The following is a 26436-nucleotide window of genomic DNA, read 5'->3' as shown; positions in this document are numbered from 1 at the left end:
TTGATACTTTTCAATTCATAATATAGAGTTTAAAATTAAAAAAAATAAATGATCTATTTCTTAATTGGAGATTTAAAAATTTAACAAAAAATTAAAATTAAAAGATTTAAAGATATTTTTAAAACGGAACATGCACTAAGATTTTGGTCTTATAATGAAATATTCAATAATAAAAAAAAATTCTAACAACTATAAGTAGTGGAAGAAAACAATGGTAACGGCAATTACGGCACCACCAAACCAGCGCACGACAGTAAAATCAAATTCAACCTCTGAGAGGGAACGCGAAGATGCAGAAGTGGAGAGCTACTCATCGGTTGATCACGCGCTCATCGCGAAGCCTCTTTGACCATCCCTCCAACTCTAATTCCCTGTACTCAATCCAGTTTCCAGGTGCAGCTATCAATTAAATCATATAATTGATCTGTATAGGTACCCTTTCCGCTAGAATTCGTAGACATATCTGTTCATCAACGTTTTAGGGCTGAAACAATTGAATTATGCGATCTACTAATCAGAATGGTACTTGGTTTTTGTCGCTACATATTTTGATCTTTAGACGATTGAACTACAATCCCACTGTGCTAATGATTTCTGGAACATTTTTAATGGAATGGAAGTGAAGTGGTCCATTCCATCACTGGGCGAGTCCGACGCAGTTCGTTTTATTTCTATGTTTTGGCTCACGATTTTCAGGTTATACATGTCACTTTGGTGGGGCTTCTAGGCTACTCGAATCGTTCCTTCTTCCACATCCCAAGCGAAACCTATCAACATGGGTTCATCCCTTCAGAGAATTTGCAGGTCGCAGATTCATTTTGGCAAAAGGGTTTGCTGAACATTCACCCAGAATTCATGGTAGATTCTTTGGCTCAGAACCAGTAGTGTTGCAGAGGAACCCGTTGTTTCAATCCATAAATGCCGAGGATATCGCCTACTTTAAGGAAATTTTAGGGGTGAAAAATGTAATTCAGGATGAAGAGAGACTGCTTGTTGCAAATACGGATTGGATGCGGAAATACGAAGGCTCAAGCAAGATTTTGCTTCAACCTAAGAGCACTGAGGAGGTTCAAATTTTTCTTCAGTGGGAGTTTTGTCTCTTGTTTTTTGGCTAACTGTTAATTTTTTTATAGTTCCACCTGGTTTTAAATCCTTCAAATTTAGACTTTAAACATCCATTTGGGCATATATGACAGTTCAAATATTATCATTTCTGTTTCTTTAATTTTCTTTTTTTCCTTTTGCACCGTTTTTACGTTAGGAGGGGAAGAAGTGGTTCTGGATGTGAGTGATTTTGCTTTTGTAAAACTATCTTGGGGTAACTCGTGATTTCAGGCCAAATTTTATCTTTTCAGCTAGATTTTGCCTCTAAATTGCCTGCCAACCTGTTACATACCTAAACCCAAGATTTTCAACAATTTTCTCTTCCCTTCTAACTCTAAATAAGCCTCCAACCATTGGATATTCTCATAATACCTGATTTGTCCTACATCACCTTCAATGTTTTCACATGAGATAAAGCAGGTGATGGACTTTGGAATGCAAAAGTCATCTCCTGATCTCTGATCAGTCAGCTAAGCCTGTGCAATGGACTTTCAGTTGATCCTTCAGGCTACTGATGGACACTTGATGCCGTTCAGAATGCAATTGTACTTGGCTGATACTTGAATGGTCAACCGATGGTGCACCTGTTTGCTTTGGGCAGCTGATGCCAGTACTGAAAGTCTCTAGAGAGAAATAACAATTTTTCTTAACACAAAACAATTAGTCCTTTACTTATAAGAGTTTGTTCATCATCAAAACAAGGCTTAGAGAATTATTGTGCCTAACTTATGCAAGTTGGCTCAATCCATGCTATGTTCAAGGGAGATGTCCTACAAGTTCATGTGCTGGAGTTGCTATGGCATGGGAATCCTGCTTAGAGTTTAGATAGGGCAGGGCCTCCAACTGAGCCAATGGGGAGACTGATTGTCAAGCATGTTAGTTCGAGGGAAATATGCTTCGATGGAGGCAATTTCTTGTGTAGGGGGCAATGGACTTGGTTGGAGAGCTGCCCTTTTTTCTTTTCAAGTTCGTGGGATAATGAATTGTAATGGAAAATTGTCTTTTATATTTGTTTTCTGATAGTATTCATTTTTGCAGGTTTCTCAGATTCTTAAGTACTGCAACTCTAGATGTCTGGCTGTTGTTCCTCAAGGTGGAAATACAGGTCTTGTTGGGGGAAGTGTTCCTGTCTTTGATGAGGTACTACAATTTTCCCCCAAAGTAAAACCTTTCTGCAACCTGATTGCTGTTGTTACCACTAGCTGAAGTGGCCAATAACTTATAACAAATTTATACGTTATTGATTGTTGCATAAGATATTTCAAACTTATAGTGGTTGATCTAAATATTTCATTCCCCCCACCATTCAGCATCTCTCATGTGATCATATTACTTCGCAGGTTATTATCAATATGAGTTTAATGAATAGCATCATTGCCTTTGACAAGGTACACGTTGACCCTTAAATGGTATACTTATTCAAGATTTTACCTCAATGTGCTACACTGTCATTAACCAAAAATATTTCTGAAAGGATTTTGTGTGTGGATTGTTCCATTCTCTTATTGATTTTTTTTTTTCCTTGTTGTCACTGCATATGTTAAGGAAAGAGGCTTTTCCATCTTTTTCTTTAATGCATCCTTAAAACTTTAAGCCTTAACATTTGTATTTCTTTTCACAAGTTGTAGTTCAGAGAAATTTTGTAAGTTCTGGTGAAACATTTTCAGGTTTTGTGAAATGATTTTGATATCAACACCTGTTCATTTATCACTAACTTCAGTTGGCTTTTAGGTAAGTGGCATCCTTGTATGTGAAGCAGGATGCATACTGGAGAACCTGATTTCTTTCCTGGATAATGAGGGGTAACCATCTACTGATCATGGTCTATTTTATTTTGACTGGCATACAAGGTCAAGAAGTTTATTAAATATCCTAGTCCTATGCGGATGTGTTCCTCATCCCCCTTCCTTGTTTGAGAAAAGAAGCTTTAATCTTATATCTTTACCAATATTTTAGGAAAATTTCGATGCTTAATGTGATCATCAATCAGATGCTCTCATTCTGATTTCAATATTGGATTGCATTTAATGTTTGTGGTGAAATTCATGTATGCAAACAGCTTCATCAGAAGACAAGGACCTTAGGAAAATAGTTTGTCAGGGAAATAGTTGCCAATTTAAGTTCAATAATTCAGGCTTGTAAGAAACAACTGACAAGCATCTCTGCACACAAGTGAAAAATGTTCATGTAACTGCATAATTCATTACTACTATAACAATTGGAATGCTTTACTGCTTGATTAATAGGTTCAAGGGTTTGGGGGTGCCTACTAAATACTGACATTAGTTTAATATACACATGAAAGTTTCATCTCATGCTTACATAACTTGTTTGGAGGATATAAAATGTAATGTTCTTTATCAATTGGAGTGATGATCAATTTTGGTATGAGAACAAATATGCAGTGCTGCTAGCACGCAACAACTTAGACTTACACAACTTGATGCTTGTCGAGTGAATAAATGCTAGAGTGATTCGCCGAAACTCAACAAGGCCAATGGATTAACCTATTGGGTTAGCCAGCAATCACTTCCTTTCCTTTTGATGTTCTTGCATCCACTAGTTAAGAACAAAGATAAGATAATAGATGAGAAAAAACAAGCGTAGGCATACCATAGGTGCACGGGTGTAAAGGATGACTGCAACATGTATGCTTTAGTGACATGACAAAAATGTTTCATTCAACTATGGGACTTGATTGATTTGGCAAGTGCCTCACTTAGAACAGGTTGTCGAACTTTCAACTTTTTTTTTTTTCTTTCATACGAGAATTTGCTATGCTGAATCACTGCTAAACTCCCTTCACTTGACACTAAGGAGCTTTTTTTCTTTCTTTCTTTCTTTTTTTTTTTTTTTTTCAAAAGCATAGTCTTATAGTTTCCAATCAAGATAAGCATAAGTCTAATGCCCTAGATCATCATCCCGGATGTCCATGGACCCATTTTAAATCATCATTTATGCAACAATTGTTGTGGGTTTGTGTGTGAGTGTAAGTGTGTGTCCCACATTGGTTGTGTAAAGAGGTGGGAGAGGGTATTTATACTCCTCCCTCTCGCTTGGGTTTGGGCCCTAAGGGGCACCCAGATTTTGTGAGTGGGCGAACCCCTTGGCCCTTGTGCACCGCCACCTCCGTCTGTCTAGACGAGCAGGTTGGGCCAACGTAAAACTTAGTCGGATCCAAAATATGAACTCTAGACAAATTATGAAAAAACGTTTGGGCGTGGATGTAACCCTTCATAGCGACGCGCTACACTGCCCGCGTGTAGTGTCAAGTGAGATAGGGTCGCTGCATCGGCGCCCAGATGTAGTGACAAATGAGCAAGGGTTCCCGCATTTGCTTGGACGGATGTGGGTAAAAAAGTTAGTCCAACATCAAAATCAAAACTAAAAACAAAATCAAAATCAAAATCAAAACCAAAAACAAAATCAAAAAGAAAATCAAATTCAAAGTCAAAGACAAAAACAAAATCATAGATTAAGGATTGGGTCATGGAACATAGGAACATTAACAGGCAAAGCTATGGAAGTGGTAGATGTGATGATTAGGAGAAAGATTAATATTATGTGCCTTCAAGAGACGAGATGGGTAGGGAAAAAAGCAAAAACTTTATCAGAAAATGGATATAAAATATGGTACACAGGAAATGATCGAGCAAAAAATGGAGTGGGGATCATTATGGATAAAAGCTTATTAGATGAGGTAGTGGATGTAAAGAGAATAGGGGATATGATTATTATGGTGAAGGTTATTCTAGGAAGAATGACTATGAATATCTTTAGTATATATGCACCACAAGTAGGGTTAGGTGAGGAGATAAAAGCAAAATTCTGGGAGGACCTAGAGGGACTCATACAAATGATACCAAGAGAAGAGAAAGTGATTATAGGAGGTGACTTAAATGGTCACGTGGGTAGAGACGAAAACGGCTATAGAGAGGTACATGGAGGGTATGGATTCGGGGAAATTAATAATGAGGGTAAGTCTATTCTAGATTGTGCAATGGCATATGGGCTCATCATAACCAATACTAGGTTCAAAAAACGGGACGAACACTTAATCACATATAAAAATGTCACATCAAGCACCCAAATAGATTACTTTCTCATGAGACAAGAGGACCGGGTATGTTGTAGGGATTATAAGGTGATACCAGGAGAGTGCTTGACTACTCAACATAGGCTTCTAGTACTTGGCGTCCAAGTAAGAAATTGGAAGAGAAAAAATCACATAAAACAAAATCCAAGAATCAGGTGGTGGGATTTAAAAGGGGAGAAACAACTAATCTTCAAAGAAAAATTAAGGGGCAGAAGAGAATGGAATGGAGAAAGACAGACAAACCAAATGTGGAAAGAAATGGCTAATGCCCTGAGAAACACAACAAAGGTAGTGCTTGGAGAGACAAATGGTAGAGCCCCTAACCTTAAAGAGTCTTGGTGGTGGAATGAAGAAGTGCAATTGAAAATTAAAAATAAGAAAAATTGCTATAAGGCTGTATATCAGTGCAACAATGAAGAAAATCAAAAAAATTATAAAGAATCAAAAAAGGTAGCAAAAAAAGCTGTTAGTGAAGCAAGGTCAAAAGCATAAGAGAATCTATATAAACGACTTGATACAAAAGATAGAGAAAGGGATATATATAAATTAGGTAAAGCAAGAGAAAGAAAAACAAGGGATTTAAATCAAGTGAAGTGCATAAAAGATGAAAATCAAAATGTATTAGTGAATGAGGGAGTGATTAAGGAGAGATGGAAGGAGTATTTCACAAAATTATTCAATGATGATGGCCACACAAGAATTAGGTTGGGACATCTTAGTAACTCCGAAAAGAACATGAGCTATACATTTTATCGACGCATAAGTCCAAATGAAATAAGGTAAGCATTAAAAAAGATGAAAAATCATAAGGCGGTGGGACCGGATAATATACCAATAGAAGCATGGAAATGCATGGGAGAAGAGGGTATCTCCTGGCTAACGAAATTATTTAACGCGATTCTTAAATAAAAAAAGATGCCAGATGAGTGGAGGAAGAGTACTTTGGTCCCTATATATAAGAACAAAGGAGATGTTCAAAACTGTGAAAATTACAGAGTAATTAAGTTAATGAGCCATACCATGAAACTCTGGGAGAGAGTAATAGAGCAGAGGCTCAGAAAAGAAACAGAGGTCTCAGAAAATCAGTTTGGTTTCATGCCCGGTAGGTCAACAATGGAAGCTATATACCTACTGAGGCGCCTAATGGAAAGGTATCGGGATCATCAGAAGGACCTACATATGGTATTTATAGATCTAGAAAAGGCCTATGATAGGGTCCCTAGAGAAGTATTATGGAGGGTTTTAGAGAAGAAAGGAGTTCGAATAGCCTATATACAAGCCCTTAAGGACATGTATCATGGTGCAGAGACAAGGGTCAGAACATGCGGAAGGAATACTGAACCGTTTAAAATTACAATAGGATTGCATCAAGGTTCTGCACTAAGTCCATACTTATTTGCTTTAGTAATGGATGAACTCACTAAAGATATTCAGACAGAGGTGCCATGGTGTATGCTATTTGCAGACGACATAGTGTTGGTGGATGAAACAAAAGAAGGAGTGAACACTAAGCTTGAGTTATGGAGAAACAATTTAGAATCTAAGGGATTTAAATTAAGCAGAAAGAAAACAGAATATATGGAATGTAAATTTAGTAAGAATGCAAGAGTGGAGGATGTTATAATAAAATTGGAAGACCAAATCTTACAAAGAAAAGACTATTTTCGATATTTGGGATCAGTAATTCAAAAAGATGGAGAAATTCACGAGGATGTCACACATAGAATTAAGGCAGGTTGGCTAAAATGGAGAAATGCATCGGGGGTGTTATGTGATGATAAAATCCCATTAAAATTGAAAGGAAAATTCTATAGGACAGCTATAAGACTAGTTTTGTTATACGGCTCAGAATGTTGGGCAGTCAAATACCAACATGAGCAAAAGACGAGTGTAGCGGAGATGAGGATGTTAAGATGGATGTGCGACCATACAAGAAAAGATAAAATTAGAAATGAAGTTATTCGTAATAAGATAGGAGTAGTGCCAATAGAGGAGAACATGAGAGAGACTAGACTAAGATGGTTTGGTCATGTGAGAAGGAGACCAAGAGACGCTCCTGTGAGGAGAGTTGATGAAATGGAACAATTAATCAAAAAAAGAGGTAGAGGCAGACCTAAGAAGACTTTGAGGGAGACATTAAAGTTTGATATGAAGTGTATGGATCTCAATGAAGATATGACAAAAGATAGAAATACATGGAAGTCTAGAATTCATGTAGCCGACCCCACATAGTGGGATAAAGGCTGGATATGTTGTTGTTGATGTATATATATATATATATTTATTTAAAGAAAATCGAAATTATTTTCTTTTGGTTGGTTTCCAACAGGATTTCGAGCAGATAACCATTAATTTTTCCCGGCCGCTTTGACTGCTTTAAACGTCAACCATTACTCTAGCATTCAATGCTGCCTTGAAGGCAGAGGCTATTTGGTGCCCTTGACCCAACTATAAAAGGCTGGTCGAGCCTCGGTTTTTTCCATCATCGCCTAGTTTTCGGTGTCTTTGTTTTTTCCCGAGGTCTTTCAGTCACAGAAAGCAAATACCTTTCAGAGTTTTGCCAGATTCGGCTGATTGAGGTTGCCGTTCGTCGGAGCAAGATCGTTGTATCTTGTGTTGACAGTCGCTGGAGCCTGCCAATGACCGGAGCATGGTATTTCTGTCTTTAGGACAACACTTCCAGCGTGCCTCAGTTGTCAATACCCTCTGCCTCTTGTTGGTTTCCTTTTCCAATGGTGCCTTAGATGAACCCTCCTCCTTTTGTTGTTTATCATTGTCGGAATCTGGGTTTGTGCCTCTACGCGGTATCTTGTTGCTGTTATACTGTTGTTTATTGTTGATGTGGATTTCCCTTGTTCAGTTTTTGCTATAATTGGTGTGTTTTGTATACATTCCATTGCTGTTGGAAATTCTGAGGTTGTGGTGTAAGCAGTGTAATTCTTATTTGCATCTTGTATCACTGTCTCAACAATCTGAAGACAAAATACTCTAGAAAAATATAATCTATAATCTGATATGGCTGTCTCGAACCCCAACAACGCTGTTGCTACCTCAACCTCCATTATGGTCGTTGTTCTGACCACTATCATCATTGTCGCTGTCGGACTGACTGTCCCCAAGGCAACACTACATGTCTAGAAGCCACAGCAATTTAACGATGAGGATTTTAAGAGGTGGCAATAGAAGATGATGTTTTATCTCACCACCCTTAATCTGGCCTGTATCCTTAAGGAAGAATGCCTAGTCGCTCCTAAGGAAGATGTGACGGTGGAGACTTAGGCGACCAAAGAAGCATGGAAGCATTCGAATTTCCTTTACCAAAACTACATACTGAGTGGGCTGGCAGATTCACTCTACAATGTCTACTGCACGGCCTATCCAAAGTCCAAGCAGCTCTAGGAGGCATTGGATAAGAAGTACAAGTTAGAAGATGCGGGCACCAAGAAGTTCCTGGTGGGGAAGTTTTTAGACTACAAGATGGTCGATACCAAGTTGGTGGTCAACCAGTTGGAAGAACTGCAAGTCATTTTCAGTTATTTACTGAGTGAAGGATTGGTCATTAATGAGCCATTCTGGGTTGTCGCTGTGATAGAGAAGTTACCATTTTCGTGGAAAGACTTCAAGAACTATCTCAAGCATAAGCGGAAAGAGCTGTCCATGGAGGATCTGGCTGTCAGACTCCGCATTGAAGAGGATAATAGGAAAGGAGATAAAGTCCCTCTCAAGCTGGAAGCTAGGGCTAACGTGGCTGAAGTTTCAAAGCCTTAACCCAAGGAACAACAAGGCAAGAAAAAGAGCGAGAACGTGGGTCCCAAGAATAAGACCCTCACCAAGCACATCCAGGGGAGCTGTTGGGTGTGTGGCACGACGGATTATAGAGCTATTGACTACTGTCATAAGAAGGGACAGAGCTTTGGAAGCAACCAGAGCAAGAACAGGCCTAGTCAGGCCAATATGATGGAGGAAGATGTCGACCTAGTTGCAATGGTCACGGATGTCTGCATGATATCAAATACCAAGAGCTGGTGGATAGACACTAGGGCTATGAGGCACATCTGCAGGGACGGGGCTCTGTTCACCACATAAGAGAAGACTGACGGCTCTGAGAAGCTGTACATGGGGAATGCTTCAGCTTCTTCAGTTGAAGGAAAATGCAAGGTCCTGTTGAAGTGGACCTCCGGGAAAATACTTACTCTCAACCATGTATGCCATGTGCCAGAAATTTGGAAGAACCTAGTGTCTGGAACCCTGTTGAATAAAAAAGGGTTCAAACTTGTATTTGAGTTAGATAAATTTACTCTGACTAAGGGGGGTTTGTATGTGGGAAGGGGCTATTTGCATGATGGCGTGTTTAAATTAAATGTACTAGCCCAGGTTCCCAAAAATAATGAGAATAAAAACAAGGCTTCTGCTTATACTATTGAGTTGTGTGATGTATGACACTCTAGTTAGGGCACGTCAATAATCGTTCTCTTCAAAGAATGGTTAATTTAGGACTGTTGCCTAACTTTAACATTGACAAAGTGCACAAATGTGAAGTTTGTGTCAAGTCAAAATTCACGAGAAAGCCGTTTCCGTTTGTGGAAAGAAACAGTGAATTACTTGATCTAATTCACAGTGATGTATGTGACATGAAGAGTACTCCTACTAGAGGTGGGAAAAAATACTTCGTCACGTTTATAGATGATTATAGCAAATATTGCTATGTATATTTATTACATAGTAAAGATGAGACATTGGATGTCTTTAAAACATATAAGGTAGAAGTTGAAAATCAACTTGGAAAGAAGGTAAAGGTGCTGAGATCGAATAGAGGTGGTGAATATGAGTTATCGTATTTCTTTGAATTCTGTGAGGTTCATGGTATAATCCATCAAACCACAACACCTTATACACCGCAACAAAACGGTGTAGCTAAAAGGAAAAATCGAACTTTGAAGGACATGGTTAATTGCATGCTCAATAATTCTAGTTTACTCCACAACTTGTGGGGGGAACCTTTGCTTACAACAAATTTAATCTTGAATAGAATTCCACATAAAAAGACTGACAAGTCTTTTTATGAAGTGTGGAATGGGAAGCAAACCTCACACAAAATCCTGAAAGTGTAGAGGTGTTTGGCTAAGGTGCAAGTTCCTTTACCGAAAAGGTCTATACTGGGATCGAAAACGATAGATTGTGTCTTTATTGGCTATGCGTTGCATAGTGCAGCCTATAGGTTCCTCATGGTAAAATAAGAAATTCTTGATATTAACAACACCACCATAATGGAATCTATTGAAGTTGAGTACTTTGAGAACATATTCCTTTTTCAGGAAGAGCGACACAATGATGGTGGTTCCAAGAGGAAATGAGGCGAGCTCTTTTGAAGGTCAAGTTGGTCAGGAAACTAAGGTTGAACCTAGAAGGAACAAAAGAGCTAAGAAAGCTACTTCATTTGGATTAGATTTCCTAACATATATGGTAGAAGATGAGTCTCAAACTTTTAATGAGACTATGACATCTTCTGATTCTCCATATTGGAAGGAAGCTATCAATAGTGAAATAGAGTCCATTATGCAAAATCAGACGTGGGTATTGGTCAACTTACCTCCTGAAAGTAAGCTCATTGGATGCAAATGGATATTTAAAAAGAAATTAAAGGTTGACGACACTATTGATAAATACAAAACCCGTTTAGTAGCAAAAGGCTATCGTCAAAAGGAAGGGCAAGACTTTTTTGACACCTATTCTCTAGTGACAAGAATGACATCTATAAGGATGTTGATTGCGATTGCAACATTACACAATTTGGAAATTCACCAAATGGATGTAAAGATTGCATTCTTGAATGAAGATTTAGAGGAAGAAGTTTATATGGAACAACCTGAAGGGTTTGTCGTAAAGGGACATGAAAAGAAGGTGTGCAAACTTATAAAGTCTTTTTATGGACTGAAACAAGCACCAAAGTAGTGGCATGAGAAATTTGACTACACTATGCTCATAAATGGGTTCAAGATAAATAAGTGTGATAAATGTGTGTATGTGAAAATCATAAATCACGAGTGTGTTATTGTGTGTTTGTATGTGGATGATACGCTGATAATGGACACTAATAGAAGTGTCATAGAATGCACAAAGAAGATATTGAATTCCAACTTTGATATGAAAGACCTTGGTTCGGCTGACGTTATTCTTGGAATTCGGATAACAAAGAATGTTGAAGGGTATGTGCTTTCTCAATCACATTATATCGAGAAAGTGTTGTGCATATTTGGTCATTATGAGAGTAAGCCCGCTGTTACTCCGTTTGATCCAAATTCTAAATTAAAGAAAAATAAATGGTGAAGGTGTATCTCCTCTGGAATATGCTAGGGTCATTGGAAGTTTAATGTATAAAATGAACTGTACAAGACTCGATATTGCTTACTCAGTAGGTAGATTAGCGAGATACACAAGCAATCCTGTATGTGACCATTGGGTTGCCCTTGTTAAGGGACTCAGGTATTTGAAGTACGTGTTTGAGTATGGATTACATTACACGAGGTATCCATTTGTGTTGGAAGGATTTAGTGATGCTAATTGGATCAATGATAGCTTGGAGACTAAGTTAACTAGGGGGTATGTGTTTACCTTAGGTGGAGATGTTGTGTTGTGTTGTGGAAGTCTTCAAAACAGATGTGCATTGCACTGTCTGCTATGGAGTCAGAGTTTATTGCTATGGATAAAGCAGATGAAGAAGCAGAATGGCTTCGAAATTTCCTCGAAGACATTCCGTTGTGGCCAAAGCTGGTAAACGCCATATGTGTCTATTGTGACAACTTAGTTGTCTTGATGCAAACTAAAAATAATGTTTACAATGGGAAGTCAAGACATATAAGGTGCATATATAATACTATAAGGTAACTGCTTACCAATGGAATAATTTCCATTGACTATGTAAAGTCTAAGGAAAATTTGGCAGATCTTTTGACAAAAGGAGTGACGAGAAAGCAAGTCTCTTATACATCTAAGGGAATGGGGCTAAAATCTGTGAAATGAATTTTCCGGTGGTAACCTAACCCAGTTGACTAGAGATCCAAAGATCTGGGTTAAATAGGCAAACTGTTTGGAATAATTCATAGTCTACACACTAAGAAACTTATAGTTTCTTCTCTAGTTCTTGGAGGCAAAGAGAGGGTGTGATTTGTCGGTGATATAGGTAATATTGATATATTGTTAAAAGAGAAATAGTAACAGAATACTCTTAATCAATGATTACCTATGTGAGAGTAGAAGTGAGTCGCTTCTATGAGAACTGTTCTTAGGGCTTGAGTTCTTTAGAGCTCTCATGAATTTAGGATGCTGTTTAGGATCAAAATGGACACAATCGTATAGAACTCGAAGGTACAAGATGAGTTGTGTGTGATATCTGTTGTCTCAATTTACCATCAAAAGGATAGTTCAAGAGCTGGCCTCATTATTTCTTTGGTAAGTTTGATAAATACTCACTACGGAAGGTTTAAGTCTTAAAGACACCTTACTTGATGCATAACTTGTCTGTTTGCTCTCTGTGGCGTTGTGCCAGTTTACTTGGTTTAGCACACTTACACTTGTGGTTGATTGTTGTGGGTTTGTGTGTGAGTGTGAGTGTGTGTCCCACATTGGTTGTGTAGAGAGGTGGAAGAGGGTATTTATACTCCTCCCTCTCACTTAGGTTTAAACCCTAAGGGGCACCCAGATTTTGTGAGCAGGTGAACCCCTTGGCCTTTGTGTGCTGTCGCCATCCGTCGGTCCAGTCGGTCGGAGGGGTGGGTCGATTTATATATATATATATTTATTTAAAGAAAATCGAAATTATTTTCTTTTATTTTTTATTTACCTTCTTTGCTAGCGACGATCTGGTTTCCAATGGGATTTCGGGCAGACGACCATTAATTTTTCCCGACTGCTTTGACTACTTTAAGCGTTGGCCATTACTCTAGTGTTCAATGTTGCCTTGAAGGCAGAGGTTGTTTGGTGCCCTCGACCCAACTATAAAAGGCTGGTCAAGCTTTGGTTTTTTCCATCATCACCTAGTTTTCGGTGTCTTCGTTTTTCCCTGAGGTCTTTCAGTCATAGAAAGCAAATACCTTCCAGAGTTTTGCCAGATTCGGCTGATCGAGGTTGTTGTTCGTTGGAGCAAGACCGTTGTATCCTGCGTTGACAGTCGCCAGAGCCTGCCAGTGATCTAAGCAGGGCGTTTCTGTCTTCAGGACAACGCTTCCAGCGTGCCTCGATCGTCGATACCTTCTGCCTCTTGTCGGTTTCCTATTCTGGTGGTGCCTTAGACGAACCCTCCTTCTTCGTTTCTTGTTTATCATCACTAGAATCTGGGTTTGTGCCACTACGTGGTATCTTGCTGTGTTATACTGTCGTTTATTGTTGCTGTGGATTTCCCTTGTTCAATCTTTGCTATAATTGGTGCGTTTTGTATACACTCCATTGCTGTTGGACATTCTGAGGTTGTGGTGTAAGCAGTGTAATTCTTATTTGCATCTTGTATCATTGTCTCAACAACAATAACATGTATTCATGCTAAAACAATTCCATGCTTATGCAATGCGCCACACCAACAAAGTCCTTACTTGTCTTCTCAGTTCTCTGTTGGGTTGCACTCATTCATTGCGATGGTCTTGTGAAATGATGTATAACATACATGTAAATTCTAATGAGTTGGGTCTCATCCTAGTTGTTCATCTCACCATGTGAACCTCATTCATTATCGAAATGTCACATTGTCCCAAAACTAGGGGATGGCAATATCCCAACCTAAGATGTTCCTGATTTGACCACTATGGTCGCACATTTTGAGGGTGTTTGGCTTACCATTTTGACTGTTTATAAGTTATTGATTTAGCTTATAAGCTATGTAGCTTATTTTTTTGAAGTGTTTGACAACATTTAACAGTTTAAACGCTGTGTAGCTTAAAAGTTAACTGACCAGCATTTGACAAAAGCTCCCATCCCAACTTTTCTAAAAATGCTGCTAGGACATTATTGCGTTGACCGATTAAATTACATATTTACTTTCAAATAAAATACACATTTCCCACCTGCATCTTTTTTCATCTCTCTGCCTTCTCTGGTTTTGCTGTCGCTAAACCCATCTTCTGTCGCCATTGCCGTCGCCATCGCCATCATGTCAGCCTGTCGTCCGTTGCCTCAATTGCTGCCTTTTCTCATCATCGTCGTTGCCTTAGCTGCCTCCTCCGTTTGCAATTCTTGTTCAAGGTCTGATAGCTTATCAACGCTTTTAAATCAAACAAATAACTATTAATTGATAACTTAAAAACACATTTATCTAAACACGTTATCAGCTTAAACGCTATCTAACTTTTAAGTTTTACATAACTTAAAAGCTTAGCAATTTAAAAGCTACTGAAAAAAAAAGGGTAAGCCAAACAACCTTTTCATAAAGTTCACATCAATATCTCACTTAATCAAATTTTCACAATTGCCCACATCTTTCAACAATTTTTACCCCTGCCCCACTAGTTTCCAAAAATTACACTAGCACCCCAATCTTTCAAGGATTCACATCTCTTAATCACGCAATATCACCAAGGCCCCTAGGGATAAGTTGTGTTTCAGTTTAACCCCAAGAATACAGCTTATTGCAACCAAGCTTGCAGTTTTCCAGAAATTGCAGTTTGCCGCAGCGGCACTCCCCTTCTCTTTAAACCTTGATTCCTAACCCATTTTAGCTCTGATTGACACATGCAAGATCTCCTTGACATACTAAAGGTTCCATAGAAATGGATTATAACCTCAAATCAACAAAACTACAGAGCAAGGCTTACCAAAATTGGCCTTGAAGGTGGAAGTACTCTGGCTGAGCAGGCTGCTTCCTTTTTGCTTTGATTTCTCCAACACCTCTTGCTCCTTCAACACATGAAAAACCAACCCGGAGGTCTTAGAGGTGTGAGGAAGAAGATTACAGCTTCAAATTAGGGGCAAAACGGAAGAGAAACAGTTAGTTTAAACTTACCGACAAGCTATCTCGCATGCCTGCTGTGTTTCCGGTTACCTTTCAGCTTCTCCAGTGCCTTTTCCTTCTCCTTCTCCTCCTCCTATCTTCTTCTCGGTGGAATAACCGAGAATGTGCTAAACACACACATACATATATCCAAAACTTTGGGACAATTACACATTTACTCCTCAAGTTCCACCTGATTTCATAAGCTTCCAAGAAATTTTACATAAGCTCATTTCCAAAATCCAAAAATACCCTTGCCACATCCTTACATTTATTAATTTCTCATTTGGGCCCCAAACTTTAAATCTTAATTTTTCTTTAACCCTTGAGAATTCTTAAAATATTATTAGATTCACCAACTGGGGTCCACTCATGCCCATTCGAGCTCCTCAAATTTCACCTTTTACCCTTCGTCCCTCCTCAATTGAAAGTATCATGTAATATAGGGTATTTCAAATATCCATTAACTTTTATATGTTTTTATCTTATTTCCTCATAAGGAAACACTTAACAGAATAACTATGAAAACGCTTTGGGATCACAATGATGGCTTCATTCATTGTTTTGGAACAAAATTATACCACATTAGAGAATGCGCATGTCAATTTTGTATCATGTTATGATGCTAGCATTTTTTGGTACCGTAGATTTGTGCTGCCTGAACTTGAAGGATTTTTTAAAACTAGTATGTTGTAGTCCAGTTGGGTATTGAACTTTTGTAGTGCTTTGATTTCCCTTCAGAATCTGTGGTTGCAAACAACGCAATTTAACTGGGTTTAGGGTTCAATTGGGGAGGGTGATAGATGAAGACACCAACTATTAATCCAAGGGACCTTATTAGAATTTAGATGGCTGCGATGTGGTTAGCTTTTGTTTGGTTTAGTCAAATATAAAAACTACTTTTACACCCAAAGATAGAAAATGTGAAGTATAGAAGTCTACCTTTATGGTGTCATATTTCGATGTTGTATAGGTTGGTTTCACAATATCAACTCTGTAATACAATTATCTTCATTCACTACCATCCCATAAAACTTATCAATATGAAGATAGTGTTGGAAATTTTTGTCATCATTCCCTCTTTAGAGGGTTGCGTCGCGAAGGACATATGGTTTAAAATTTTGCTATATTGTTCTTTTGTATGGATTTGTATTGTCAACATGACTTTTAGAAGTCAATTGATATTACGAATGCCATACCACCAATTCTAACTTAGTTTGGATAAGATGTAGTTAATGATGGTGGTGATGATAGAAGTCTACATTTCTGCGCAAGTGTTTGCTCCTTTGTCTCTTTGGTGTAAGGCACCATCCAACAATTTCACTACTATTTTCTAGGTTATGAAGCATGGGCACTCCAAAAGTTTTCCATATCTGTGTTCAATGTGTATTGACATGGATTCTTCTCTAACACCGCAAAGTATATGTTTGGATATACCATATGGTGTGTCTATTGGTGACAACCCGTCAAACATGTCAAGAATATGTGCTTGCTACACCATGTGATGTATTAAATGGCAATAATCGGTGGAAGTTGGATGTATTCTTTTTTCTTTTTCTTTTTTTCATGCTCATCTTTGAGAGCATTTGCCATTGGTTGATGATCATAGGATCGTATGTGTTATATTGTTTTCACTTGGAACCTGATCTATTTTGGTGGATGATTCATTGATTATTGAATTTAATTTTTTTCCACAGTTTTGGTATAATGGTATTGTTAGTGATAGGTAGTGTTATTTTTCTTGTTGATTGATTTTTATTTATGTAAAATGGATGATAATTTTTCATGTTGTGTTAGTTTTGTTTTTTTTTATGCTTCTGATTTAGATATTTATTTTTAAGGAGAGAATAAAATATGAAAAAACATTTGTTTTGGCTGTATTTGTTGTGCCCATATCATTAATATTTTTCTTCAAATATTTATATCACCTCTATATTTTCAAGCATGTCTCCTCCAACTTAAGAGCTTGCCATGCTCTTTGAAACCAAACATATATAAATAAACCTCTGGCTTATCTTGTTCCTAAGAACATTGTGTTTTTGTTAACTGGCAATCTTTTTATTTTTTTACAATAAAGGGGAAACAAAAAAAAGGGAAGAATTATGTGTTTCCTCTTATTATTATTTATGTAGGGACGTTCTGGCTTGCTTTTGCTAACAATTATGTCTATAAGCCCCTTAGATAAGAGATGGGATATAATGGCATTACGGAATATATGATTATGGATAGAGCCAGTTGGAAAGTTAGAATTCATGTAGCCCTTCTCAACTTGTGGGATTAAGGCTTGTGATGTTATTGTTGTTGTTATTGATTGGTGGGCTTCTCCTTCATTACAATGACATAAGATGAACAAACTTTTACTAAATGTGCGTATTGACATCCATCATACTGTTTTCCGTGCATGCTTGTGTGTATACTTCTTTACTTCATTATAATGGTGTATATATGTAGTTTATTTTGGTATTAAATGTGTAATTTTAGCTGCCAAGGTGTGCTGGTTCAACAAGTCTGATTAATTTTCTTTGGCTGCCTGGTTTGATAAATAGTTCTGGATTTGTGTTTTTGTTTGAGATTAGATGACAAGAAGAAGATAGAGCTTTGCATGCAGGTCATGGTGTTTCAACTTTTATTAGAAGGGCTAATATTGCCATGTGGCACCTAGTTTTTCATTTTTTCAGGAGTATCATTGCTCCATGGCATCAAGTTTTTCAACGTTTTCATTTGTCTTCCTTCCTACTTATAAAGTATTCATATCACATCTGTGTATAAGTGTGTGAAGATGACAATTGAGAGGTAATATAGTCTCAGTCCATGTAAAGTGTTCCTTTGCTATGAGATATTACTTACCTGCTTGGTATATGTAACTTAAGGCTTCATTGCTATAGATATAGAAGGGATATTCTTGTCTTCAACTTCTAGTAGTTTTATTGTTTTCACTTAATCTTGTGTTTCTCTTGTAAAATATACATGCATGTGTGTTTACATGCATGAAGATGGGCATTTCAGTTTTTGTCATTTTACAGATTAATTTGACAGTTTATTTTTTAGATATCTAAGCAGCCTATGTTGTCATTCAGGTTTATTATGCCACTAGACTTGGGTGCAAAAGGAAGCTGCCAAATCGGTGGAAATGTCTCAACTAATGCTGGCGGTTTGCACTTTGTCCGGTATGGATCACTTCATGGGAATGTACTAGGTGAGGATGCTCTTGTGTATTTCAGTATTTGTTATATTCCAATTTCTAGGAAGAAATTTATTTTGAAGCGTTTTTATATGGATAAAATTCATGGAGTTCTACTATAAAACAATCTGAATTCTGATGATAGGAGAAGAATAAGTAGAGTTTAATATATTTACTTGCACTTGGCATACCGTGTTTCGTATTTGGAGGATGAGAAGCGTCTCTTTCACCTCATAGCCTCTTTACATTATAAATATGGATTTGTCATGCACTTATGTTTGGGACAGCTATTCATGCATGAAGAAACTAGGTAGAAAAATTATGGAATCACACCGCCATGTATAATTCATTGACCTGTGAGATATATATACACAAAAGTCCTAAAAAATCTGCTAAAAGATCTCCTAACTATTCTCCTATTTTATAGGAGTAGATTACAACACTTTAGCTATCTATTTTTCAGATTTAGATCAACAAGAATTAGGATAACTTTAATTCCCCTAAATCTTTTACCTTGAATGCTTGTCTCATTTGATGCTTTAACTTCTCAATTTCTTGGTTGTTGTCTCCCGTGATGATGATATCATCTACATAAAGTATCAAAATTGTTCTCCTTCCATTAACTTCAACCTTTGTGAAAAGAGTGTGATCTGTCTGCCCTTGCTTATATCCAAGCTTGTGTAGGGTATCACTAATTCTCTTAAACCATGCTCTAGGAGATTGTTTAAGACTGTATAGTGATTTCTTTAGCTTGCATACTTTCCCTCTTGTGTTATCTTCTTCAAAACCTGGTGGTATTCTCATATAGATTTCCTCTTACAGCTCACCATTCAAGAAAGCATTTTTGATATCCAATTGATGTAGTGTCCAATCTAGATTTACTACCAAGGATAATAAAACCCGGATGGAATTTAGTGTAGCCACTGGAGCAAATGTTTCCTCATAGTCCAAGCCCTAAGTTTGAGTGAATCCTTGAGGTACAAGTCTTGCCTTGTACCTGTCAATACTCCCATCAGATTTATACTTTATAGTGAACACCCACTTGCTACCTACTGCTTTCTTTCCCTCTGGTAGCTCCATAACTTCCCAAGTATATTCTTTTCCAAAGCTTTAATTTCTTCCAAAACTGTTGCCTTTCAATTTTCATCTTGTAGTACCTGATAATTATCTCTAGGAATAGCCACACTATCAAGACTGACAGTAAGTGATCGGTATTGAGGAAATAATTTTGAGTATCCAAGATAATTTTGAAACGAAAGGAGAAAAGTCGAAAAACAGAGAGAGAATTTCTGAGAAGTATTACTGAATGAATTTAACCTCAATAACAAACAGAACCGAGGCTAGATTATATACTAGCCTTAACCGCCTCTTACACATCTTATACATCAGCATTTAAAAATAAACTTAATCCTCTACAGCTACAAATACAAACTAGTAGTACAACTAACCAATAACAACATAAGAGATTACACAAGAGTATTGTATAGCAATAACAACTATGCTATGTCAACACAATCTCTTCCACAAATTTGACATAGGATGTTTTGTGTAGGATCTCACCCCTTTTCTTAAGGCAATTGGAATACCTAGATCATCTTCTTTTCCATCTTCCAATCTGTTATGTGCCTCAACATCTCTTGCAACCACATTTTTCGGACTTATCTCCGAATTAGATGATTTGGTTGGCTAAGGATCACGAGGCCTTCTAGAATAAACCATTAATGGTGGTTTATTTTGGACTTGTTCATCTTCTTGAATTTTGGTGTTCTCTTTCTAGCCCTTGATGGTTTTGGGTTGGAGGAATAGAATCTGAATTGGATTCAGGATTGATCTGGGATGTTTCGGGATTAAGGACAAGGGTTGGTAAAGGAGCAATGAGTGGAGTAGGAGATGAAGAATCATGTATAGGCATAATTCTACTCTAAAAATCTTCTTTTTTGGAGGTATTTTCCTATAGAGGGTTGTCTTGACAAAAAGGTTGATGCTCGATGAAAGGGACATCACAAGACACAATAGATTTTTGGTTAGTGGAGTTATAGCACTTGTATCCTTGTTGAGTAGGAGAGTATCCAACAAACATGCACTTGAGTGCTTTTGGGTCCAATTTGGATTGAGTAAGCTGGTTTTGTGTACAAAAAAAGTACATCCAAAAACCTTAGGTGAAAGAGAATTTAAAACTTTGGTATGGTGAGGAAAGGATTCAAGAAAGACATTCAAAGGAGTTTTGAACTCCAGAATTTTTAAAGGGAGTCTATTGATGAGATAGGTTGCTGTAAGGACAACTTCTCCCCAATCGAGATTTAGAACTAATTGAGTAAATATTAGGGCTCTTGCTATCTCAAGTAGATGCTGGTTCTTTCTGTCAGATACCTATTTTGTTGGGCATTGTAGGGACATGAGCTTTGGTGAATAATACTATGCTCATTTAGGTATTGATTGTATTCATCGGAGAAGTACTCTCGACCATCATCAGATCTCAGTATATGAATAGGTGATTGAAGGACATTTTGGACCATTTGATGAAACCTTTTGAAAACACGGTAGGTTTCAGATTTGTCTTTCATTAGGAACACCCAATTAACTCTTGTGTGGTCATCAATAAATGTGATAAATCATCGAGTGTTTGTTAGGTTGGGAGTCCTAGCTGGTCCCCAAATGTCACTATGGACCAAATGAAATGGTTTTGAAGGTTTATAGGCATGATTAGGATGAGAACTCTTGGTTTACTTTGCAAGAATACAATGTTCACAATAGAAATTCTGAATTTTATTACGCGAAAGAGAAGGATACAAAACCCTAAGATACTCAAAGCTAGGATGTTCTAATCGTTGATGCCATAACTTTAATTCAAATTCTGAAATAGCAGGCAAAGAGGATTGAATAGATGACCTAAATTCGGTAGGATGGTCAAGTCTTGAAAGCTGATAAAGTCCTCCCATCTCCTCAACATTGCCAATCATCTTCCTCGATGATAGGTCCTGAAAAACACAGTGAGAATGAAAAAAAGTTACTGAGCAGTCCCTTTCTTTAGTTATTTTATGTACTAATAGTAGGTTGCATCTCAATTCAAGTACATAAAGTACTGATTTTAAGGTTAGGCCTGCTATGCAAGTTGTTCCTCTTCCTTGGGCTAAGGAGGTTGTACCGTCAGCTATAAAAACAACAATTCCTTGATCACAAGGTTCATATTTGGATAAAATTTTAAGAGAACTTGTCATGTGATCTAATGCTCTAGTGTTTATGATCCAAAAGTTTGTAGAAAACTTTTGAGAAATTAGAGAATGACTTGTATTACCTTGTTTTGCCAAGGATACCACTGGATTGTTGTCTACACTTTTAGCCTTATTCACCTTAGTTTGACTTAGTAATTGTTGTAGGGCCTCCAATTGATCAGCTGTTAAAGAAATAGTAGTTGAATTCCCTTTTTGAGCTTCTACCATGTGTGTGGACTGACCTCCCTTTCGCTGATTTTTTGGCTTCCAATTTGCTGGCTTTCCATGGATTTTCTAGCAGGTTTCCCTAGTATGATAGGGTTTGTTGTAGTGTTCACACCACTGCTTATCTTTTTGTACCTCTCCTTTAGCTGTGATAGGAAGCTTTCCACGAGATATATTCAAGGCAGAGTTTTGAATATATATACCTCATTGTTTGAATGAATTGATGTAGGTGACATCACTTTCTTCCTACTCTCTTCTCTTCTTACTTCAACAAACACCTCTCTCATTGATGGGAAGGGCTCAATGCCAAGTAATCTGCCTCTTACTTCATCTAAATCAGAGTTTAGACCATGTAAGAAGTCAAAAACTCTTTCTTTCTCCACCACCTTGTCATACTTTCTTCCATCTACAGGACACTTCCATGTAATCTCATAGAAAAGGTCCATTTCTTGCCATAATTCAGTTAAATTGTTATAGTACTCAGTGACTAAGTTAGTACCTTGCCTCGTGGTTTGGATGATAGATCGGATTTGAAAACTTTGGGCTGTGTTTTCAAGGTTTGAGTATATCTCTTGGACAACCTTCCAAATCTCTCTAGCTGTTTTTTAGAATAAATATGTTCTTCTAATCTTAGGTTCCATGGAGTTGACTAACCATGCCATAACAATGGCATTCTCTGCCTTCCATACGCCATAAGTTGCTGACTCGGGGCTTGGCTTTGCAATATCTCCTGTAAGGTAGCCTACTTTACCCTTCCCTCGAACTACTAGCATAACTGATTGGGACCACTCTCGAAAATTGGTTCCATTCAGCTTGTGTAGAGTGATTTGGAATGAATGGCTATCAAGAGCTGTTAGAGTAATTGGAACGTGATTATTCTTCATTGAAAGAGGATTGGTGGTGGAAATCTCGCTTAGTGCTGGATTCTCAGCCATTGCGTGAGCTTGAGAGTCCTATACAAAATAGAACACTAGCTATCGGGTGCCACAAACCGGGGCTCTAATACCATAAAGAGACTAGGTAGAAAAATTATGGAATCTCACCATCATGTATAACTCATTGACTTGTGAGATATATATACACAAAAGTCCTAAAAAATCTGCTAAAAGATCTCCTAACTATTCTCCTATTTTATAGGAGTAGATTACAACACTTTAGCTATCTATTTTTCAGATTTAGATCAACAAGAATTAGGACAACTTGAGACTGAATTATCCTCACTCTTTCTTATCTTTTGGACTGAATTGTCCGATTACCTCCTGAGCCTTTTGTTATTCCTTATCTTCTTCCAACAATGCAGAATACCTTTATACTTGTGGTTGAATGATGGCCAAATTTTTATGCTTCTCTGTGTATATTCTGAATAATGTTTGCTTGTCTTAAATGAACTCCTCTATTCACTTTTATGTACATATATCAAAGGGAGATGATAATGGTAAGGGTATAAAAAATGTGCTTGACCTTATACCCATATTAGGGACTTGATATTCTTTGATCTTAACAATATTGGAAAAGAAAACTTGACTTTTGATTATAAAGACATTTTTCAGGTGACTTAAAGTGGCAAGACTGGACTTGGACTCAGATTGGGAGATGTCAGAGAACTCATTTTAGGGATATTTTATTTTCTGTTACTTCAGTTTTGTACATGTTGAGGGTGTCAGTGTTTGGTGCTATGGTTTTATTTTTTCTATTGACTTTGCAAAATGTTCCATTGAAATAAAATGAATGGATTTTTAGGCTTCAGCTGATCTTTAAGTCAATGGAAAATTTTCAATTGATCTTTAACTATTGGCTTGAAAATTTTCAACTGATCTTCAATTTATTTGTATAGATTTGTATTGACAATATGACTTTCATAAGTCAATTGACATTATAGATTTTGTGCCACCTAAGTTAGGACAAGGTGTAATTGATAGTAATGATGGTGATGATTTTTACACTCAAGGCAACCCTTTATGTGTGGCTAAACTTCAGCGCATAATTTGGCTGAACATGTGTATCTATTTAAATATCAGGTTGATGGTGAGCTTTAAACTAAATAGCTTTCCTTGCCCGCTTAGATATCATATTGAATTGTTAACCGCCATCTTATCTAAAAGTGTAAGCTTGTAGAGAGAGGAGTAATTATATATTTTATATTATTATTTTTACTCTCAACATCTTAAACGTTGTACTTTGGCTTCACCCTCTTTGGCACTTATATTTATCTTTTACTTGCCAAAAGAAATAAAATATTTGAGTAATTACTGTCACTTGCTAATTCATTTATTGCTAGATCCAAGTGCTCTTGTCAATTCCTTCATGTTGTATTGAGGATCTGATAGACATTGAATTCTCTTCCTTGCACATGTATTTCATTCGATCACATTGTACATCGACCGTTCAGGTCTTGAAGCTGTTTTAGCCAATGGTACTGTGCTTGACCTGCTTGGGACACTACGTAAGGATAATACTGGGTATGACTTGAAGCATTTGTTTATAGGTAAAAACATGTTATAATTATTCATTTTATTTCATTGGTTTGGCAAGTAATCTACGATTGGTTTTGTATCTCATTTCTAAACTTAATAAAAATGCATTAAAATGTTTTGTCCAGAGAACTTATTTATCCAATTTATTTGGACTAGGAAGTGAAGGATCCCTGGGAATCATAACTAAAATCTCCATAGTTACGCCTCCAAAACTGTCATCAGTAAATCTTGCTTTTCTTGCTTGTAAAGACTACATCAGCTGCCAGGTAAAATCACTTCCGTTGCACTAACATAAATCTCCCACTAATTTCTACTTAGGAAAGCATATAATTTAGTTAATGCAAGGAGAGTTATCACATATTAGAAATCTGATCCGGTTTGTCTTGGAGAACTTCATGATTGCACCTGTCGGAGATCATATAGCAGATTGATTGAGGCAGATTTATGGGAGTTATCTTGGAAAGTTTAAGGGCTGTCAATCAAGCTGTTTTGTGGATTATTTCCTAATGTATAAATAGAAGATTAGGTGTACAGATTTGGTAGGTTCTGTAAATCACTTAGAGATTATCTCCATTAGAGGAAATTTCTAATTAAGAGTGTCCTATTGTAGATTGGCTAGTTTTCTGTATATATATATAGATCTGGACAGAATGAATAAGACATACGTTCAGTTTTCTTCCCAATTCGTGACAGCACCAAAACTTAAAGGGACCTGTTATACACAGAGAACGTGTTTCTGAACTTGACTTTCATAGATCTGTAACATATGGGCACAATAAAACAAAGTATATATTGGTAGTTGCAGGAACATAATGTGTTTTTGCATTAATGCAGTCAATCAACAACAACAACAACAACATATCTAGCCTTTATCCCACTATGTGGATCGGCTACATGAATTCTAGACTTCCATGTATTTCTATCACATTATTTCAGTCAATCCTGAAGGTAATTTATTTATTTTGGTCATTGGCACTAGAATCTACTATTGGAAGCCAAAAGGAAGCTCGGGGAAATTCTATCTGCATTTGAATTTTTGGATAGCAGTGCAATGGATCTGGTAATTTTCTCTAGTGGATACAGATATTTTAAGTTGATAATCATTTATTTGTTTTCATTTCTATTCCACGGTGCTGCCAGGTTCTGCTCTTTTTGTGCATTTAATGCTTTATTCACTTGTCATAAAAGAAAATCTTTCTTTTATATGCTTTATAATATTAGGTATTCCCTGACTGTCATTGCCATTACCATAAACTACCTCATAATCTTTCTCCAGTAAAGAGTAGTGTTTATGGTGGACTCCTCCTAAATTGGTGTTGTATGGGGTGAGGAGCGTTTGAAATCTTGTAATTTGTACATGCACTATTTTGCATGTTTGTGAATATGGTTATTTTTAATGTTTGTTAATCTCATAATATTAGCAATATCATGGATATTGTATTGGTAATATTGGTCTTATAACATTGTCAATTTAATTTATTCACAATTTTAATATAATATTAATGTTACTGATAAATTGTTATAGTTAAAATTATAGTATTAATATCATGAATATTGTGTTGATAATATTAATTTCATAGAAATGACAATATAATTTTTAATATTATAATAACTAGTCATGTTTTCATGTTGTATAGGTTGGTGTCACAAAATTAACACTATATTGATTAATTTTGTTCACTATCATCTCATGAAACTTTTTCATATGAAGATGGTGTTGGAACAACTCTATCTCATCATTCTCTCACTAGAGAGTTGCTTCAGGAAGGGCATCCGGCATAAAATTTTGCCACATTATTCTTTTACATGGATTTGCATTGCCAATGTGACATTTAGAAGCCAATTGACATTATCAATGCTATGTCATCCACCCTAGCTCGGTTAGGATAAGGTGTATGTGAGGCTTAGGAAATAAACCTAGCTTTTAATATGTATAAAACCACTTAATAAAATCCATAGACTATACACCTATATATATATATACAAATACAATGGGCCATGGGCTCTATATTAGGATTAATCCTAGACTATAACCATATAACTCAACACTCTCCCTCAAGCTGGAGCATATATATCATATACGCCAAGCTTGCTACAAATATACTCAATTCGAGGACCCCTGAGAGACTTAGTGAAGACATCTGCTAACTGGTTATTGGAATTGACAA

General features: G+C 37.0%; 1 protein-coding gene across 6 annotated transcripts in view; it reads left to right on the top strand.

The window, feature by feature from the left end:
- Positions 1 to 230: 230 nt before the first annotated feature.
- Positions 231 to 26436, top strand: part of LOC127804009 (D-2-hydroxyglutarate dehydrogenase, mitochondrial) — a 45339-nt gene continuing 19133 nt past the window's right edge. For 5 of the 6 annotated variants that reach the window (XM_052340709.1, XM_052340714.1, XM_052340713.1 and 2 more), the window contains exons 1-9: positions 231 to 393; positions 697 to 1067; positions 2143 to 2244; positions 2445 to 2492; positions 2836 to 2906; positions 18254 to 18372; positions 24184 to 24279; positions 24425 to 24534; positions 25248 to 25328. In XM_052340709.1, the coding sequence (XP_052196669.1) occupies positions 291 to 393; positions 697 to 1067; positions 2143 to 2244; positions 2445 to 2492; positions 2836 to 2906; positions 18254 to 18372; positions 24184 to 24279; positions 24425 to 24534; positions 25248 to 25328 (1101 nt within the window). In that variant the 5' untranslated portion in view covers positions 231 to 290. Of the gene's footprint in view, positions 523 to 696; positions 1068 to 2142; positions 2245 to 2444; positions 2493 to 2835; positions 2907 to 18253; positions 18373 to 24183; positions 24280 to 24424; positions 24535 to 25247; positions 25329 to 26436 lie in introns of all 6 variants that reach the window. The other variant, XM_052340710.1, reaches the window with a different exon arrangement.

This window comes from Diospyros lotus, chromosome 6 (assembly GCF_014633365.1).
Source record: "Diospyros lotus cultivar Yz01 chromosome 6, ASM1463336v1, whole genome shotgun sequence".
Classification (NCBI taxonomy): Eukaryota; Viridiplantae; Streptophyta; class Magnoliopsida; order Ericales; family Ebenaceae; genus Diospyros; species Diospyros lotus.
Note: the sequence above shows the minus strand (reverse complement) of the source record. Positions and strands in the feature narration are given on the sequence as shown.